The sequence below is a fragment of the Pezoporus flaviventris genome, unplaced genomic scaffold (assembly GCF_033815535.1).
Source record: "Pezoporus flaviventris isolate CSIRO_AGI_PZ_B2104156 unplaced genomic scaffold, CSIRO_AGI_Pfla_v1 ptg000076l, whole genome shotgun sequence".
NCBI classification, from domain to species: Eukaryota; Metazoa; Chordata; class Aves; order Psittaciformes; family Psittacidae; genus Pezoporus; species Pezoporus flaviventris.
The window spans coordinates 894,728-915,109 of record NW_026892624.1 but is presented as its reverse complement, the minus strand read 5'-3'; the positions used below and the strand labels follow the sequence as shown (position 1 = coordinate 915,109).

The 20,382-nt window shown below is 40.9% G+C and overlaps 1 protein-coding gene across 3 annotated transcripts in view; it reads right to left on the bottom strand.

Moving 5' to 3' along the window:
- BRD10 (bromodomain containing 10) overlaps positions 1-13,876 on the bottom strand; it is a 50,498-nt gene extending 36,622 nt beyond the window's left edge. Inside the window, exons 1-3 of one of the 3 annotated variants that reach the window (XM_061473074.1) lie at positions 13,100-13,875; positions 10,590-10,790; positions 1,784-3,213 (exon numbers count right to left, since the gene is read on the bottom strand). In XM_061473074.1, coding sequence (XP_061329058.1) covers positions 1,784-3,213; positions 10,590-10,790; positions 13,100-13,686 — 2,218 coding nt within the window. In that variant the 5' untranslated portion in view covers positions 13,687-13,875. Of the gene's footprint in view, positions 1-1,783; positions 3,214-10,589; positions 10,791-13,099 lie in introns of all 3 variants that reach the window. The other 2 variants (XM_061473073.1, XM_061473075.1) reach the window with 2 other exon arrangements.
- Positions 13,877-20,382: the final 6,506 nt, after the last annotated feature.

Genomic DNA, 20,382 nt, shown 5'->3' with positions numbered 1-20,382 from the left:
AAAAATTAGAAATTAAAAATATGAGAATTTTCACTGTGATTATAGGATATATTTTTATTATAAATACAATCATTCTGTGATAGGTGTTTATGATGCATTTCTGTAAGAATAAAGTTTAAATTCACACTGCCAGTATCTACAGTTCTTCTAAGAGCACTCAAAAATTTGTCTCTTCATCTCTAAAAACACAACATAGCTTTTAGCTATAAATACCTCAAGATGGAGGCAAACGGGCAACTTTTTTTAACTTTTGGGGTTTTTTATGACACACGTAAGAAAAGCCATTATCACAGTGAATATCATCTCTATTAACTTCAAAGGCTACTTTCAAATACTGAGAACAGTGGTTCAAAACAAAAATCTATTAAAAAATTACACATGCTGTTCTATGAGCATTGCTTCATTTATAGGAAGTACATTTTTAGGCATGTGCTATAAAATGAGGGTTACAACAAAGACTAAGGCCAACTTTAACTACTTTCACAGAAAAAAAAAAAGTCACTTGGTCCCATTTTTTTTTTCCTAATAATTTCTATAAATTAGAGAGCCCTTATTTTAAATTTAGGTTATTATTCACTTTGTGGTTGTCTGATTTAAAAAATGGAATGCGATATATTTCCAGAGCTAACAGTCACAAAAGTGAATGTAAAATAAACTTCTTTTGCTGAATACTGCACCTATGAACTTCAACTGTAACTCTTAAAATTTATGTTTAGATGTGGGCATTGAAAATTTTTGGAGGGAGGAAGTTGTGATTTATATGGTAAGACACTTCTTCGAGTATTCTGCACAAATATTTGGGATCTAAACATTACTTTTCTTAGCTTTAAATTTCCATTGAATTTCTAGGTAAAATGCATTAGCATCAGATCTCTGAATTCCCTTACGTTTAGAAGAAGTTTTGTTACAGAGATGTTTGGTTTTGGCTCTCTGCTTTTAACTGAAATCCAGTATTTACCTGTCAATCTACACTGATTCTGAAAATAAGCCTGTTGCTTCGAAAAATATGTTTGAAGCAGCCTGCTGAAATCTAGCACAGATAGCTTAGCCCCTGAATGAACAGGACAGCAGACCAAGCTTTATGGTGCTTTATACAGCATTAAAATACTACCCGACAATGGAAACTGACTTAAGGACTTCCAACTTCACTCTCCTAATTTTAAAATTTTCCAGTGAGCTAACTGGAATTTGGATCATGTATCACCTACCTGAAACATTTAACTAGATGCTGCCAACATCCATAATACAAATGCCATCTACATAAATTCTGTATCTCAGTTGTTGGACTAAGCAGAAATTTGATCAGGCCTGCAGTCAAAAAGCAGTACTATTTGGTGACTGGCGACCTAAGACTGTACAGTTCCAGTAGAAATGATTTTAGATTCATGATGTTATGTAATTACTCTGTGTTTCTTTGTGATTTATATAAACTAACATTACCAGAAAGGGGAGAAATATTTCCACAATTGCTACAAGACAGCATAAAGCAACTTCAAGCTACACTCTCTGATGCTAACCACTCAGTCAGATTTTCTTAAATACTTCTGTGACAAACTCTTCCAATGAGACATGCTCTCTAAAGATACATTCTGCAAATGAATCATGGTTTAATCAGCCAATTAATCTATTTTACGTGCTTGTGTTATTGCAATGGGAAATCTTCCCACTAACAGAAAAACCTAATCCATGAAGGCTGTTCTATTTCACAAAATAAAACATAGACTAATCAACTAACAAAATCTGTATCCTCCTAAATTTACTAAAGGTAAAAATGCTAACTTACCAGATTTGTGCTTCTTGTGTTTTGCTTTCTTTTTAATTATAAACAACTTGTTCTGGATCTCAGTTTTGTAAGATTTGAATGGATGAAGATGAATCTCACGTTTTTTTTGCAAGTCATCAAGTTTTCTCTGTAGATTTGCATTTAGAATATCCTTCAACTTCTTTTTTTTCTTTTTCTTCTTTTTCACTCGCAACTTACTTAGTTTCTCATTATTTCGCAGTGACTTCTCTAGCATTGTTTCTTTAGCAGATTCTTGGTAATTTACGTCTTGGTTGTCATTATGAGTGCCATTGACATGCATTTGGCAAGCTTTCAGTGTATTCTCCTTGAATGGACTCATCTCAGCTTTTATTCTAGCCATTTCAGAAAAACTATGGCCATTCTCCACAGTCTTTACTTCTCCTGAACTAAGGTGACCACCCATACCAACAGTTTCTCCTGAACTACTCAAACTCCCCAAGTTCTCTTTATAGCAACCAGTTTTCTTGATGTCGCAGAATCTTGAGGGCTTGATGTCACAGTTAATCTCCTCTGTAGTGACTCTAAAGCTATCTAAACGTGTTTTTTTTTCTGGACAGCTAACAATGGAATCCATAGTCTTCTCTGCTTCCGCCTTGGAAGGATGTAGCAGCTCTTCTTTGACACCAGAACTAACCTCCCCATTACTTTTCCTCACATATTCACGTTTTACTTTTTCTAATTTAATACGTGACACTTTTCTAACTTTGATGGGAGGAGATGGGAATTCAGGAGCCTGAAAAGGCTTTTGTTTGTAAATCCGAACATCTGCACCACAGAACTGTGGAAAATGAACGTATGCATTCTCCAAGTAGTCATAACCAAGAATTACTTCTCTGCATTCATGTATAGGCTGACTTAGCACTGCATCCTGAACATCCTTCTGTGTTTCATACACAAAATCACAGAGACCTTTTAGCAGCCACACTTTTTGGTAGAATGGTAGCTCATGAAATGGTTTTGATTCCAAGGGATTAACTTCTCCAAGGACTTTGAAAAACTGGGGACATAATCCAAGTTTTTCTGCGGAGCTATTAGGATTGTCAGTCTGCCCTACAACAGTATACCAGTGTCGTACTTTCTGTCTGAGTGCTGCTTCCCAAGTCCTGTAAGAAAGTGGAGGCCTGCGATGTAATGTAGATCTGCGATGAGGAGGACTTAACAAAGACGTCATTATTTTAGACAAAAAAGCATTACACTGAGGCATCAGAAGACAACGTTCCAATTCATAGAATACTATTTCCGGTAAATTTAAAATCTGTTGTGCTAAACAAAGAAAATGACCAATAGCTGGAATTTCCCACATTGTCTCCATCCTTGTAGGTGCTGCTTGGGCTAAAAGTGACTGTTCCCATTCTTCTATTTCTTTCTGACTAGCTTCTTCTGCTTCTTTTCTTTCTTGCTCTCTCAGCCTATTAAAAGAAAGTTTATGAAAATTGAGGAATCAGGAGAACAAAAAGAAACAGGAGAGAAAAATATCAGAACCACAGCATGACAAACATACTTGTCCTGAAGTAATAAATAACAATACAGTTCAGTTTGTCTTACTTTGGATTACACAATGCATCACTGCAACAAAATGGGAAATTATTACAGCCTTTTACTTCTTCTACCACTAATTTAAGAAAGGAAAAAGGCAAGAAAATATCTGGCATATATGGTTTATATATTTTAAATATATGGTTTATATACTTTTTTTTTAAATGCACTGCTTTCCCCAATCCGTTTTTTGGCAAGATTTAGTATTTCCAACAAATATCTGTATAAAAATATCTGAAAACAAATTTCAGGTAAGACTTGCTTTCAAACGGTTGTCCTGCGGCTTGTGTCACCTACCTTGTAACTAACTCCCTCAGTGTACAAGTGTACTGTCTAACTGTTAAGTACTTCATTCACATATAGAAGCCATTTTCCCTCCCACCCACAGGTGTGTTACTAGTTGATTTGCAATGGTGGTCAAAAAGGAACGAAATATCAGAATGCACGAAGAATGTGATGGAAAATAACACCAGAAATAAAATGTCGTTAATAAATGGTGTGCCCTCACCTGAAAAACTGTATTCAGTTCTGGTCCCCCTATCTAAAAAAAAGGATAGAGCAGAAATAGTGGGTATTCAGAGAAAGAGGTCATCAGTAATCAGAGGCCTGTTAAAAACTTCTGAAAGATCTGGGAATCCACACATAACACTAGCAAGAGGAAACATGACAGCAATATACAAAAGTAATATGACAGAGTGGGTACTTCTGTTTACTTTTATTTGTAAATTTATCATGAAATTTAAAGGCAACAAGTTTAAGATGACAAAAATGCTTCCACTTTAGATAATTAATTATTTGTAGCTTAAGGTCTAACTTAGTAGGACATATGTTAATATGTTAATTTAGTTCCAAAGTGAAAAATAGGACATCTGCAAGAATCACAAGAGTATCAAGGTTTATCAGTAACAGGAGGGATTCTCCTTTAATGCCTCAATGGCAAACTAACATTTTTGCCTTAAGGCATAACCAGATTCCAAAAGGTAGGATTAGGATACAGCTGTACTTAGAAGAAACATTTTCTAGAGCTCTTTCAAAGCTTCTCATATATTTTTCTCACATTCTTTTCTCTGAAGCTTCTGTCACTGACCACTGTTAGAAACAAACTCCTGTGTACATCACTAATGTGACCTGTTGTTGGCATTTACATTTCCCAGTTTCTAACCTCCAATTATATTTCTTCATACAAAACTAGAAAATGTCGTGTATCCATTCAAAGCTTTCCAAATTTAGCCAAAGAATAATAGTATATTAAAATCTTTCTTTTGAGCATGAAGCTAATAGTGGCTTCTAGCATTAAGAATGTATATTTGAAGCATTAACTATGTATCTCTGTGCAAAAAATGTGACAAACCTAGCTTAGCCAACATTTTAGCATGGATGCAGGAGAAATATGCCATGACCACGAACTTCAAACGTACATCCTCTGTGTATGCAAAATGACACATAATACAGTAAGATTCCTCTGAATGTTTTACCTTATATAATTTAAATAAAGGTCAAGGTATTTGCTTGAATATAATTTGAATAGAAATGTTTAATACCACATATATGCAACCTAGTTTTTTATGTTAACTATCAAATGCAGAAAAGCAGATTCATGTAAAATATAAAAATAAAATGTAAAAGCAAACCGATCAGTAAATTCTCAACTTCACCCTCTCAGTGCACCATTAATTTTACTGTATAATGGATGAGATCTCAAGATAAAACCCCACTCTGCAGCACTAATACAAAAACATACAATGAATGTGGTCTAATAACAAATGCCCATTTGCCATTCCAGATGAATAAACCAGTAGATTCAACAATACTGCTTGTATAAAGTGAGCATTTTTTAAATTCTGATTTTTGTTCTATTTCTATGTGTTAATACTGCATTAATTTATAAATAAATATAACTTAAAAAAATTGAAATAAATAAGCGGGACAGAGGAAGAAATGATACGAAGTAAAAATGAATTTCAAAGCATTCTCAAATCCCATTCCCTCCTTCCTCCTAAACATAAAACATTTTCAAATAACCTGCTGCCTTCAAAAGCTGTGACTACTATTAAAATAGTACTGAAATATGCTTAAATATGAAGACAGTTAGATGGAACATTTGTAGAAACAATCATGTCAGTATCATTTAATAAAAACACAGGTCATAGATCTAAAAATACCATCTTCACAAGCAGTTTCAACTTATCATCAATTAGTAATATAAATAAATGTAAAATTCTAAATGTGTGTCATAAAATGACAATCATTATACTACTTTAGACATCTTTTTTAAAAGAAGAACGTATCTTGTTCCACTTGCAAAAAGTTTGCCTTTTTTAAAAAAGCTGTCATTTTATCACAGTATCTGTAGTCATTCCATTCTCGGTACAAGTAATTGCACACTTTCACATCTTCCTTATTGAGGTCTTCCTATCAGCTGCCTATCTTTTCAAAGGCATAGCTTTTTCTGGGGCATTTTTTGCTGGTTTTCTTTTTTGAGAGGGAGGAGGGGGATGAAGTAGAGAGAGGAGGTGCAGCAAGGAAGAAAGTGCAGAGGACAGAGGGAGAGAGAGAAACATTTGATATTTAGGAGGACAAATAACCTTACACTGAGAAGTTCTCTGGACAAACATATCTGGCTTTTATGCTGACAGCAACAGTAAAAACCCTTTGTTCATACTTTTATTTACATTTATGAGGAACATGTTTCCAGGCACACATTTTGTTTACAATAATAACACAAGACTATTACAAGGTTTAAGGTCAAGCTGACATTTCCAGACTAACAAAGGACAAGCATATTCCTAAAACAACGTCTGCAGCAGTGGATAAAACCTGACTTTAAAACTCAGCAGACATGCCCAAGTAGAGATAGCCCCTAGAATAGAGTCCAGAAAATTCCCCACCTGTAATTTTCTCTCTTTAGACAGCAGACGCATCTAGCCAGCTAGTTCCTTCTCACTTGCAACAAGAGGTTTCACTGGGAGGGCAGAATAGACAAATACTAGATAGTACTTTCCTCCCTGCCCCCAAATTATCACTTCTGAACTACTAGAGTATTGAGTAATTTTTCACAGGTAAATGGTATGGTACTGGAACTCTGATGGCAAGGTATAGAGAACTGCTTTAATTCTACAATAGTTGTTTCTACAAACTTTCTTTTTAAAATTATACTAGAAAGCTAAGTATAAAAATAGCAATATTATGCATTATTCTAAATTTGATCAAGATTTGACGGTTAGAAGAAACTGAATTTGGAGATGCCCATGTGACCTTAATTCTTTACCTGTAATGTCTTATATTGTATTACAACATACTTTTTTTACATACATTTTTCCATAGGACACACTTCATTCCATGTTCACATCCTCGCAAAAGCCTAGACTGACTGTATACACATACCTCATTTCACAATTTAGCAATTTAAATGACTAACTTACAGCCAGAATTGAGTTTTTTAAATGTTTCAATGAACATGTCTGAAATTTATCCCAGAGTCATGTTTTCAGTGGTGGTAAAGACATAGTTTTGCCTAGCATAATTTTCAACAAATCAAAGTTGTACATTATTCCCATTGAAATCAACCAGTTAATTACCTAGCATTCAGTGGTTGTTTAAAAAATTTCAGAAGGAAACTACCTCTATGTCTATAAATGCCTCTCAATGGGCAAGCACTTCGAATTATATAACAATTCCACCATTATTTATTGTTAACTAATATGGAAGTTAGTATGTTAATATGTTACTTAATTAACACATAATCAAGCAGCTGAGTAGAACCCCATGGAAATGTAGCTGATAACTGAAGTAAGACAGTCAATGTTCTGATAATCAGAACAACTGTAGGAAAAGAACAACAAGATTGACAAGAATAGTAAATAAGATGTCCTTATATACATACATGGAGGGGGGGGAAGCACTTCAGAAACTCTCCGCGGCAAAATACTGAAATTAGCTTTGCAAAGACATCTTCACAATTTTTACATGTTGAGTCTACCATGATAAATGTATTAGTTGGGGGAGGTTGTAAACACTAAATAAGGAAAAAATTGAAATCAATTATGTTGAGGACACATAAAAAGGACATGGAAATGTTGGCACAAGTTCAGAGGACAGCCATGAGGATGATCAGGGGACTGGAGCACCTGTCGTATGAAGACAGGCTGAGAAAGTTGGGGCTGTTCAGCCTGGACAAGAGAAGGCTGCGTGGAGACCTCATAGCAGCCTTCCAGTATCTGGAGGGGGCTATAGGGATGCTGGGAATAGACTATTCATTAGGGACTACAGTGACAGGATAAGGGGTAATGGGATAAAACTTAAACAGGGGAAGTTTAGATTAATATTGGGAGGAAGTTTTTTACTGTGAGGGAGGTGAATGTTCCATCCTTGGTGGTGTTCAAGGCCAGGCTGGACAGAGCCTTGGGTGGCATGGTTTAGCGGGAGGTGTCCCTGCCCATGGCAGGGGGGTTGGAACTAGATGATCTTAAGGTCCTTTCCAGCCCTAACTATTCTATGTTTCTGTGAAATAGATTATGCAAGACGTAGATAAACTACATCGAAGAAGAAGAGAACTTCCTACAAAGAATACCTAGATAACAAAAAAAACCCACCAAAACCCAAAACCAGAAACAAAAGCATTTGGAGTAGGATTTCCATTAAGTTGATTAAGGAAAAGAAGATAAAAATCACACCTCAAAGTAGTCTTCCAAAATACACAGCTGAATAAAAGCTTCTAAAATCAATTTCAACATTCGGGGGGGGGGGAGGGAAATAATCACAAACTATTTTAACGATTTCATTTACTGCATTTCTTTCTATTCATCATAAGACGGCAGTCCTTTACAAGAGCATCTGCGTATCTAAAGCAAAGGATTAGAGATTAACTTGGACTTCAACACGCAATTTCTTTAGGTATCTGCCTAAGTTTTGCAGAAAGGCACTTATATTTGCAACCTTACTTACCTGGGGCTGAAAGCATGTAACTCCTACTCAGGTGACTAAGCAGTCTAAACTAAGATAATTACTAGCTAGAAAGTAGATGTATGCTGAGTGGTCAGCTGGATGGCTACAAAGTGAGCATTTTTGCATGCTCCTGATAACCCATCTGCAAGTTGTGTAAACAGCAGGTGCTGCCTATCCAAACAAAACTGATGAGCAAGCACACAGGCAAGTTACTCCACAACACTGCACACAGGTTTATGGGGAAAAACAGCAGCAGTGAAAGAGCAGAAGGAAGGCAAAGCTCAGTACAGTAGAATTTAAAATCCTGAACAGTTTACAGACTCATCTGATGTGACCATCCCAGTCACTCATAACTATACCCTGATGCAGGATATCCTGTATTACAGCAACAGATTTGGACACTAATTCTTTGACAACTCTGATAAAAGACCAACTAGAACAATATTAATTACCAACAGAATAATATGTATCCACTAAAGCAGTGCTTTAGTCCTATGAATACAGTTTATAGCATGAATTCTACTGGCATACATTAAAATATGAATTCTGCAGTAACAATATCTGGCCTGAAAAAGATGGAGATAATTGTTCAGAATCTAATATTTAATTTTCCTTACGGATTTAGTACAAGATTTAAACAGATATAAATGCAATTTCAGTTCAGCAAACTTCATTTTTGTTATAATGAAGAGCAAGTGAAAGCCACTTTTTAATAAAAATAGTATCCCATCTTAGTGTTGTAAGTATATGCAGTCATATATAAAACACTCTAAAAATGTGTATGTGCTGTATGATATGATCTTCACTGGTAATGTATTACTAACTAGGCCTCCCAATTTCCAAGCTTTTTCATAAAATACCTCTACAATGTACTTCTAGAACATCTGCATTGTGGTGAATTGGCAAACAACTGGTATAGAAAGGCTCAAGTTACTTTCAAAAATGTGGTAAATCCCACTAGCAAATAAGAAAAGAAGGTATCCGAAGCATGATTATCTGAGGAGATCAACAGAATCAAAGAAATATTCAACCAGCTACCTGATGACACATTTTTATTGCTTCCTAATACGTGCTATAGTACAAAATTTCAGGACATAAAGACACAAGCTAGTTGCGAGCTTCTGTTAATGCGTAGAATTAACTACCTGGGGGTATCCTTTGCACTGGGACTTTTGAGTATATCCAGATAAATGCATTTAACTGTTAATTACAACAGTTTTGCAGAAAAGTGCATAAACAAGATGTACGAAAGCAAAATTTTTATTTCATGAGGTAATATGTTATCCTGACTCTACAGGTGAATTAAAACGTAATCAAAATGTCCTTTTTCGTAACTGTTATGAATTTCAGAGATCTAGAGCACAGAACTGAGCACAAATAAAGAGAATTTTACCAGAGAAATAACAATCCTAATGATTTTGCAAAGTATGAGGTGGTAATATGAATCAAAATTCACTCATTTCTACAGAAAAATAACTGGTTAACAGTCAAGTCAGCCAAAACTGCATGTCCTCAAATCTGCTGAAAATGAGGACTACCTGCAAAGTGACAGTGGTTATACACAGGAAAATTCTACAAAACTGTATACTTTGAAAAAAGCTGATAAGATCTTGCTTCCTAAAATTAATACAGTCTTACCATCATGCTTCATGTTCAAACACAGTCCCCCAAGCTACTGTTAAAGTATACAAGTTTACAAGCTTTGGTTTCCTCAAAGTAAACTGTATCACAATCAACATTAAACACTGCCTAGAATTAATTACCTCTTAAATTTATGAAAACCTCAAAATCCCAAAGTTAATTATACACATTCTAAATTTATTACTGAGAGTTAAATTCCACATCAATGAGATAACAGGAGTGGCAGTGGTAATTTGCTTTTGGCTAACAGTGAGGAAAGCAGTGGCAAGATCACAGAATTAGACTGTAATTAAGCATTCTGGTAGTTTTTAATCTAATTGTTGCATGGAAAACAATCCAAGAAGAGCTGTGATACACCATGACTGAAGTAACAGGAAATTGCTGCAGGTTCTTGCAGTTACTATTAGAAGTTTTATAATCCTAAAATAAGAGCAGCCAATTTATTTTAAAGTTTACATGACTTCAGAAATTTTTCAAAAATGTGGTAAATCAAAAATTAATCTCTTGTTTTGCAGATGCACTGTACTGAAGTCCTAGTCATGAACTTCAGACAAAGAGCACTACAGCATTTATTTACCTAGAAAAGCCTTAAGGAGCTAGTCCCTGTAGAGAACTAGGAAGACATAATTATTTAAAAGTGAAACAAAACAGTTCTTCCTATTACCTCTTTTCCTCTTTTGCTCTCAGGTGTTCTTCTTGTCTTAGAACCTGAACCATCACAGACTCAAACATGCCTGTTGACAAGCCTACTAAACTGCGAGGCATGGAACGACGTCTTGTTGAAATGCATGCTGCTCCTTTCTCATCTTCCAGCCCATAACATCCTCTAGATGTTACAGCTATTGAAGTTTTCTCTCTCAAATGCCTAGAAGAGCAAGCCAGTTCAAAATTATAATTTCTCTTATCAACAGCACTTCAGTGCCTACACTACCAATCATATATCAAGCATACTTAGAAAAAAAAAGCAGTTTTCACCTGCCATTTTTTCCACTTTGAAAGTTCCTTCAGAAATTTAAAAAATTAAAACCAACATGCTAACATGAGCTATTATTTTCGTATCTGTTAAAAACAGTGGATCTTTACCTCAAGTAAGTAAATATTATTTGGAGATTTAACTTCCTATATTAATGGGTATAAAAAATCAGACAGAAAATCTTCCACAAGACTTGAGATAAGAAACTATCATTTTTAGAAGACATCTAAAAATACTGGGGGGGGGGGGGGGGGGGGTGTGCACTTGTTGATTTGGGTCAGAGGGGCTGTGTGTTTAACAGCAGTTTGGTTTTGTTAAAAGTTAAAAAAGATCAAAAAGCATAACACTATAAATTTGCCTGTAAAGTTGTATCTTACACTGTTTCAAAGTACTCTAGCAAAACTGGTATGAGAAGTAACACTCTATCACACCTCCGAAAACATCTGAGGTGAGGGGGCAAAAAAAGTCCAACCTCCAGCTCTAAAGTGATTTTTCTATGGTCTGCAGTATCTGAGTCATGCAACAAACCCTGACTCACTTGATGGGGCGCACTGAGGAAAATACTGCCCTAGTGAAACAAGAATGATTATTCCAAGAAGTAGTTCCTGAATTCCATTTTACTAATAAAATTATTTCTGTTAAACACTTCAAACAAGTCTGTCTGAACAAAAATTATGAAAGAATTTTGAGATTTCTAGATTCCCTAATCCTTTCTATATCTAGTTCTTAGAAACTTTTATCAAGTGAGTGTATACAGACAAAAAATATTTACAAATCTCTGAAGAGTTAATACCAAAAATTCAGGATTGCCTGTTTAATATTTCTTGATATTTATCTGAATAAAGACTGCATTTGTGAAAGAATGACAACTGCATTTAGTAAATACATATACTGTGATATAATGACAATACCTAAATTGACTTCACTTTCTTCTGTAGTTTCTAATAAAAAGGCATTGAGCATTCTTAGGTCTTACTAAATCCAATGAGTAGGCATCTAATCCAACAGAGACCTCCACAAAATGCCTATCAATTCCATACAGTTGAGATGTTACAGTCAGCACAACATATAAAGGGAACCTGGCACAAATCTTCAGGCTGCATCTGGTTAGCTATCCAGCAGTAATTCTCTTAAGCCAGGAATTCTGACCTGTCTTTTTTTAATCAAGTTTTACTCAAGCAGACTAGCAACATTCATGCTCTGTTAGATTCAGCTCCTTCCCTTCTAGTCCCACACTGTCCCAGAACTGTTGTTGAACAAAATCAGTTTCAAATATAGTGTTGCTACACCAATACGGAATACATTCACTCCGAGTTACCGAGTTCGGCACCACACTTCTCAAGTGCTCCTACTACACAAAACAAGGTCCCGTTTACCAGCTGGCGGCCAATACTGTGTCAGTAGCAAGTTTAAGGTTGATGGACATGCACAGCTTTATGCATTTCTCAATACTGTTCCTTCTTCACCTTCACCCTCTGCCTATGTTAAACTCCTGAGAGACTGCATTTCAGTCATGATTTAAGCTGGACTTTCTACAATGTACCTTGACAGGTTTCCTTGCTTCAGCTGCTTTGGCTGATAAACAAGTTCCTGCCGCGGGCTTATATTTAAACATACCAAAATTTCCATTTTGCCATTTAAGACGATAACATGCCAAACATTATCTTTCATTTTATGATTATTAAAAAGAAAAAAAAACCAAACCCTTTTTATTTCAAAGCAGATACTTTGGCTCAAGAATTTATTCCTACTTGTTTTAAAGACATTAAAAATTTCAGACTGTAGAAATAATTTTGAAGAGCCAGATGCTTATGCAAAGCTTGGGTTTCACTTGCTTTTGGCAGAACAAAACAAAGAAAAGAGCATTTGACATCTTGTCTAAACAAGTCTGCCTCCAGTTTTAAAACGCTTCTGAAGACTTTCTTTCAGAAAATCTTAACCAAGAAACGCTGAACACTTTTTTTATATTTTGGTATTTTCAGGTTTGAAATCTCCAAAGGAGACTGAATTGTATTTGAATAGTTCCCACCAGGAAACATTCCTCTTTGTGTAAGCACTGAGAGTTCTCAAGTATTTTATTGTGAGGTTTGGGTTTTTTTAACCCATGCAAATGGTATTTTTTACATAATCAAACACACCCTCTTTTCCTACTTTACGTAAACAGCACGTGGTTGGCCCCCTTTTATGCTTTCTACACCTACCGGGACAGCAGCGCCAGCTTCTGCTCCAGCATCATCTCCAGCTTCTGGGCCTGTTTGGAGAGCCAGTGATCTACACCATTCAGTCGGTAACAAGTCTCCAGCATTAGCCGGAAGTCACCCACGAAGTCTGCTATCCCCGTGTACTGCCCACTGGAAAATTTTTCTTCCATCTTTAACAACCACATTCCAGCTGGCGACTGCTGAAATGAGTGACTACTCTTACGACCCGAGAGGGAGCCAGCTCCTTCTTCCCTGATGGATGCCTGATCCGCAAGGGGCTTCAAAAACGGTGCTGTCAGAGGCCGGTACTTCTCCAGGAGAAACTCACGCAAGATGCGGTATCCCTGCTGCAGCTCGGGATTCAGGCTCTGCTCCCAGGAGCAGCCGCCGCTCTTCCCTCCCTCCTCGTCTTCCTCCTTGTCCGGCTCCTCCTCCCCGCCAAGGCGGCTAACCGCGGGCGTATCCGTCGAGAAGTGTCCAGCCGCGGCGCCCGCGGGCGCTGCCGAGTCCATGTCTCCCACCCCGCTCACGCACGGGGACTCGCCGGCTGCGGGGCGACTACCGGCACGGGACCGGCTCTTCAGCATCACTTAGGGACCGCCGCGCTCCCCCTCGCCCAGCCGGCGAATCGACATCGGGCTCACCTATGCAGAGAGACACTATTCAGTCCCTCACCACGCTCCCCCGCGACGACCTCAGCCCTGCCCCCAGCTGCGGGGGGAGGGCGGGCCTCGGCTGCCGGGGCGGAGGCAGCGGCCTGCCGCCGGCTTGGCCCGCCTCTCCCTGGCGCCTGCCTCCCCAGGCCCCGGGCGGGCGGGCGCGCCCGGGCCTGCGTGCGGCCCCGCCCGCCTGGGGACCGCGCTCGCCTGCAGGGGCCGCCTCCCGCGGTGGACACCCGCGCATCGCGCTCCCGTCCCCTTCCCTGCCCGCGCCCATCCCCCGCCATGACGGGGCTTCCCTCCTCCACTCGCCCGCGGCCTCCTGAAGGGAGGCGCAGAGGCCGGCCGGCCGGTGCCGTGTCTGCGCTGCGGATGCTCCGCTCCACTCCTCTCCCGTCCCTTCCCGTCCTCGCCTCGCAGCGCAGCAGCAGCGAGGCCACTTAACGGTCGGCGGGAGGGGGGAAGGGAGAGCAGGTCGAAGAAAGGAACGCAGCGCCTCACCTAACGCGCGTGCGCCCGACCGGCGGCGCGCGGAGGGGCTTGGGGGCCAGGTGAGCTGGCGTCATCAAAGGGCGCCTGGGGCGGGGCGGGGCGCGGCGCGGGTTTATGAGGGAAAATGGGACGGGACGGGACGGTGATGGCGGTGTAATGTCGCGCTCGGGGGTGTTACTTCGCATAGTGGTGGTGCTGCTGGCGCATCGCGGCAGCCATCGGCCTCGCAAGGACACGAACACCCACGTAACGGTTTTCCCGAACGTTCAAGGTGTTGCATTAAAAACGGTCGGCGGTTAATGTGAGGGAGTTTGTGAGAGCTCTCGGTTCTGCCGCCTGAAGCGCTTACCCGAGGAGTTAGGGGTTTGTGAGGAACTGCGGTGAGCCATACTGGGGGTGCACCTGCAGCCCTTTCACATTTGCTCTTCAGCATCTTCCAGCCCCGATCACCCCTACAACGACATACTGAAGAGCGTTGCAGGGCTCCAGGGGACGGCACAGTAGTAGTAAGCACCCGGGGAACAGTAATGAGTGGGCCGAGTTTTGAGTTCATCCTATCAACATGTATGAGGTAAAAGTTCAGGGCTGTAGGGCCATTCACATACATTCTGCAAGGTAACTTGGTGCAGAGATCACTCCGGAGACCCTGTGCATGACATCTTGACAGGAACAAACCAGACTTTGCAAGATAAATGCATAACCACTCCCCTGTTCTTACTGCACTTCCTCATTCTAGGGACACTGCGAAATTTCCACCTCCTACATTCCGTTTGATCACAGTTGGCTTTCATAAATGGTTCTGTCAAGCTGCTTTTGTGGAAGGAGCCTGAGCAGAGGCTGTGGGGATGGTACCACTCAGGTGCTACGCCTCCTTGCAGGTTGTGGCTACATGACAGAAGTTTGGGACCCACAAGGTTAGCAAAAGACCCCTCTAGCCCCATTTTCCAGCCCCAGTCTACAATGTACAGCCTGTGCAAAAAGGTTGACCCCTGAGGTCCTGCCATCTCTCCTGATCACTTATTGATGTTAGAACTACCTGGTTTTATCCTTCAGAATCTCTTGAATTGCAGACTCCAAACTTGTGAAGTCAGACACCTGAGCATGCCAGGTGTGGTATTGGAATAGGAAGCTGCAGCATGCTTCCACACTGGAGGAAGGTGATCCTGCCTGGAGGGCCATTGTGCATTTGACGCCTCAGTGATCAGTGCAACAGTTAACTGAGTGTACCCACGAACGGGGTGACCTGCAGGCCTGTGTTGTGCTATAGGTATCCCATGGCCACAGGATAAACTCAGCCAGCTCACTGTTAGAGGAGTGGCGGGCAGCTCCCATGTTGTACTGGCAATTACACCACTCCGTGTTGATGATCATGCCTCTATCTAAAAGAACAGTGAGAAGTTAATGTGTGAATATTGTTTCTGTTTGACGGGAGAAATGATGACTAGAGTTGTGGGTTTTTTTTAAGAAAATCCTCTAATAGATTTAATGGTCATAATGGGGGAGCCTTTTCACAGGCAGGGTCTTCATGGTGTACTCTGATCAGAGGCCTTTTGATGCTGCACTGCTTGTGGTTCATGCATCTGAAATGCTGTAAGGTAGCAGTTCTCTATTTATGGCATTAACTCTAATAAATTGCATTTTAAATTATACTTTGCAGTGTCAGAATGCCTTTTTTACTGGGCCCACAGTGGAGCAGCATGTCCTGGTGCAAAAGAGAGGGAATGCTGTCTTGTGTTTCCACTGATAGCTTACGTCAGAAAGAGTGTTCAGTTAGTCTAATTCGCACTCCAAGATGAAGGTGGAGGGTTGTCATCAGGGAAACAGAAGTTGTGGAGGTCTTCCTGCAACATATCTGGATATGAAATCATAGAATCATAGAACGGTTACAGTTGGAAAGGACCTTAAGATCATCAAGTTCCATCCCCCCCCTACCATGAGCAGGGACACCTCACACTAAACCATGTCACCCAAGGCTCTGTCCAGCCAGGCCTTGAACACCGCCAGGGATGGAACATTCACAACTTCCTTGGGCAGCCCATTCCAGTGCCTCACCACCCTCACAGTGAAAGCACTTCTTCTTTATATCCCATCTGAACTTCCCCTGTTTAAGTTTGAACCCATTACCCCTTGTCCTATCACTACAGTCCCTAATGAAGAGTCATAGAATCATAGAACAGTTAGGGTTGGAAAGGACCTTAAGATCATCAAGTTCCAACGCCCCTGCCATGGGCAGGGACACCTCACACTAAACCATATCACCCAAGGCCTTGTCCAACCTGGTCTTGAACACTGCCAGGGATGGAGCATTCACAACCTCCCTTGGCAACCTATTTCAGTGCCTCACCACCCTAACAGGAAAGAATTTCCTCCTTATATCCAGTCTAAACTTCCCGTTTAAGTTTTAACCCCTTACCTCTTGTCCTGTCACTACAGTCCCTAATGAAGAGTCCTTCCCCAGCATCCCTATAAGCCCCCTTCAGATACTGGAAGGCTGCTCTGAGGTCTCCATGAAGCCTTCTCTTGTTCAGGCTGAACAGCCCCAACTTTCTCAGCCTATCTTCATACAGGAGGTTCTCCAGCCCCTGATCATCCTTGTGGCCCTACTCTGGACTTGTTCCAACAGTTCCATGTCCTTTTTATGTTGAGGACACCAGAACTGCTCACAATACTCCAGGTGAGGTCTCACGAGAGCAGAGTAGAGGGGCAGGATCACCTCCTTCGACCTGCTGGTCAGGCTCCTTTTGATGCAGCCCAGGATATGGTTGGCTTTCTGGGCTGCAAGCGCACACTGCTGGCCCATGTTCATTTTCTTAGCAACCAACACCCCCAAGTCCTTCTCCGCAGGGCTGCTCTGAATCTCTTCTTTGCCCAACCTGTAGCTGTGACTGGGCATCAGCCCACCTCACAAGTGTGTCAAGGTACCCCTGGATGGCATTCCTTCCCTCCAGGGTATCAACCTGTCCTGGGTTCAGCAGTAGCAGTCATTTTTCTCCTTCTTGGTAGCTGGTGTAGTGCAGTGTTTTGACTTTCAGCTCGGGAACAGAGCTGATAGCAATGTTTTGGTTTGGCCAAGGACTTTGTGAGCCTCATGCTCTGCCAGGGAGGAGGGGAAGCCAAGAGAAAGCAGAGACAGGACACCTGACCCAAACTGACCAAAGAGGTATTCCATACCACAGCACATCATGCCCAGGATGTAACTGGGAGTTAGCTGGAAGGGCTGGGAAACTGCAGGGTTGGAGGAGGTATCGGTCAGAGCTTGGTCGGGCTTGGGGGGCGAGTTATCGGTTGGCTGGTGGTGAGATGTTGTATTCTCTTCCCTTGTTATTTCCTTTATCATTATTATCATTGGTGGTAGCAGTAGTGATTTGTGTTATACCTTAGTTACTAAACTGTTCTTATCTCAACCCGTGGGAGTTGCATTCTTTTCAATTCTCCTCTCCATCCCTCCGAGAGCAGGGGGAGGGCAAGAAAGGGGGCGAAGTGAGCGAACGAATTACCTGACTGGGTTTAAACCACGACACAACCGAACCACACAGCTTGGTGTCATTGGCAAACTTGCTGAGGGCGCACTCAATCCCACTGTCCATGTCAGCGACAAAGATGTTAAACAAGACCGGTCTCAACACCGATCTCTGAGGGACACCACTCGTTACTGGTCTCCAGACGGACATTGAGCCATTGACCACAACTCTTTGTGTGAGGCCATCCAGACAGTTCTTTATCCACAGAGTGGTCCATCCATCCAATTGATGTCTCTCCAATTTAGAGACAAGGATGTCGTGTGGGACAGTGTCGCACGCTTTACACAAGTCCAGGTAGATGACATCAACTGCTCTACCCCTGTCCATCAGTTCCATAGCGCCATCATAGAAGGCCACCAAATTGGTGAGGCAGGATTTCCCCTTAGTGAAGCCATGCTGGCTGTCACCAAGTACCTTGTTGTTTTTCATGTGCCTTAGCATGCCTTCCAGGAGAATCTGCTCCAAGATTTCGCCAGGCACAGAGGTGAGGCTGACTGGTCTGTAATTCCCCAGGTCATCCATTTTACCCTTCTTGAAAATGGGGGTTATATTTCCCTTTTTCCAGTCGTCAGGAACTTCACCTGACTGCCACGATTTCTCAAATATGATGGCCAGTGGCTTAGCAACTTCATTTGCCAGCTCCTTCAGGACCCACGGATGCATTTCATCAGGTCCCATGGGCTTGTTCACTTTCAGATTTTTAAGGTAGTCTTGAACCAGATCCTCTCCGTCAGTGGGCGCAAGGTCTTCATTCTCACAGTCCCTGCGTCTGCCTTCCAAGACTTGGGTGGTGCAGTCAGAGCTTTTGCCAGTGAAGACTGGGGCAAAGAATTCATTCAGAACCTCAGCCTTCTCCAAATCCTGTGTAGCCAGTTCTCCCGAGAGCTTCCTGAGGGGGCTTACATTCTCTCTAGTCTGTTTTTTATTTGCTGTGTACCTGTAGAATCCCTTCCTGTTATCCTTAACATCCCTAGCCAAGTTTAATTCTAACTGGGCCTTAGCTTTCCTAACCTGGTGGTCCCTAGCTTCCTGGACAACATCGCTGTACTCTTCCCAGGCTGCCTGTCCTTGCTTCCACTTTTTATAAGCCTCTTTTTTAATTTGAGTTTTCCTCAGCAGCTCCTTATCCATCCAAGGAGGTCTCCTAGCCCTCCTGCTGCACTTCCTTCTAGTTGGGTTGCAACAGTCCTGAGCTTGTAGCAGGTGATCCTTGAATATCAACCAAGTGTTTTGGGCCCCCCTGCCCTCTAGGGCTATATCCCCTGGAACCTTCCTAAGCAGGTTCCTGAAGAGGCCAAATTCTGCTCTTTTGAAGTCCAGGGCAGTGAGCTTGCTGTCCCTCCCCAGCATCCTTATAGGACCCCTTTCAGACACTGGAAGGCTGCTATGAGGTCTCCATGCAGCCTTCTTTTCTCCAGGCTGAACAGTGATTCAGAGAAATCTCCAGGAACTTGCCAAGAAAGTTTATGTTGACAAGCAGGTATTCTTTATTATAGCGCTAGGAGACCCAGAGATAGCTCCTAGTGTGTCTCCCCAAATTGCTAAACGAGCCATCCTTATATAGTTGCTAATCATACATAGTCATTATGTACATACATGCATATGCATGAGACTACTTATGCATTACATCATTCTTCTAGAAAGTTTCCTCGCATACGTACAAAAATGTGGTGGTGGTCTTTGGGGGTTGTTTACTTCCTCCAACAATCTTCATCACTTTTGGCAGTCTTTGAAGCACGCACAGTAGGTAACGCTTACACCAGCTTAATTGGTTCAGCAACACTGCAGACATAATCATCCTGTCCTACTTATCAGTTAGCTTAGCTGCAGCCCATCCTGGACATCTGCTAGTTTTAGATACTCTTTATCTACATGTCCTGTTTTTCTTACACTTACTTTTGTACCAAGGTCATAAGGACCTTAAACTATGCCAACTACAGCGGTTTGTCTTATACAAGGATTCTCATTACGTTCTCTAGCTGCATTCTTACTGTTTTTTTTTTCTTCTTTGGAACATGTCCCTCGGTTATTTTCCATGGCTACTGTTACAAAGCCATCAAACTTAACGTTACTTAGAACTGATTCTACTTACTCACAAAGGTTTGCATTTGACTTTGTGCCTTCTTGTCTCAAATCCCCCCTTTTTCTGTCCTTTTGCAAATTCTTTTGCAACACTTTATATACTTCCATTACCATTTAGAGTCTTTTTGAAATATTTTCCTGTTTCTACCTGATGCTTGATTTCATTCCTTTTCCAATCTTCATAATTTATCATAGATCGTTTACAACACCAGAAGTAACATTGTATCATGCCACAAGTAATCAATATTGAAACAATTAATACTAATATTCCTGCAATTCATTTCAAGTATAAATTTTGGTCCCAGGCTTGTACTCCAATTATGACATAAATCCAAATTATGACCGACGCAATTTCATACGTAAGGGTCCTGAAGGTTCTATCCACCATATCTTCTCTGGCTCTGGTGCTTCCTTTATTCTTGAATAATGTATTCAAGCAGGTTGTTCCTCTGTCTTCAGTGCTGAAAAGATAGTAAATAATACCTGGTACAGTCCGCTCCACTTCTTTTGTAGAGGATCTCCTGAAAAG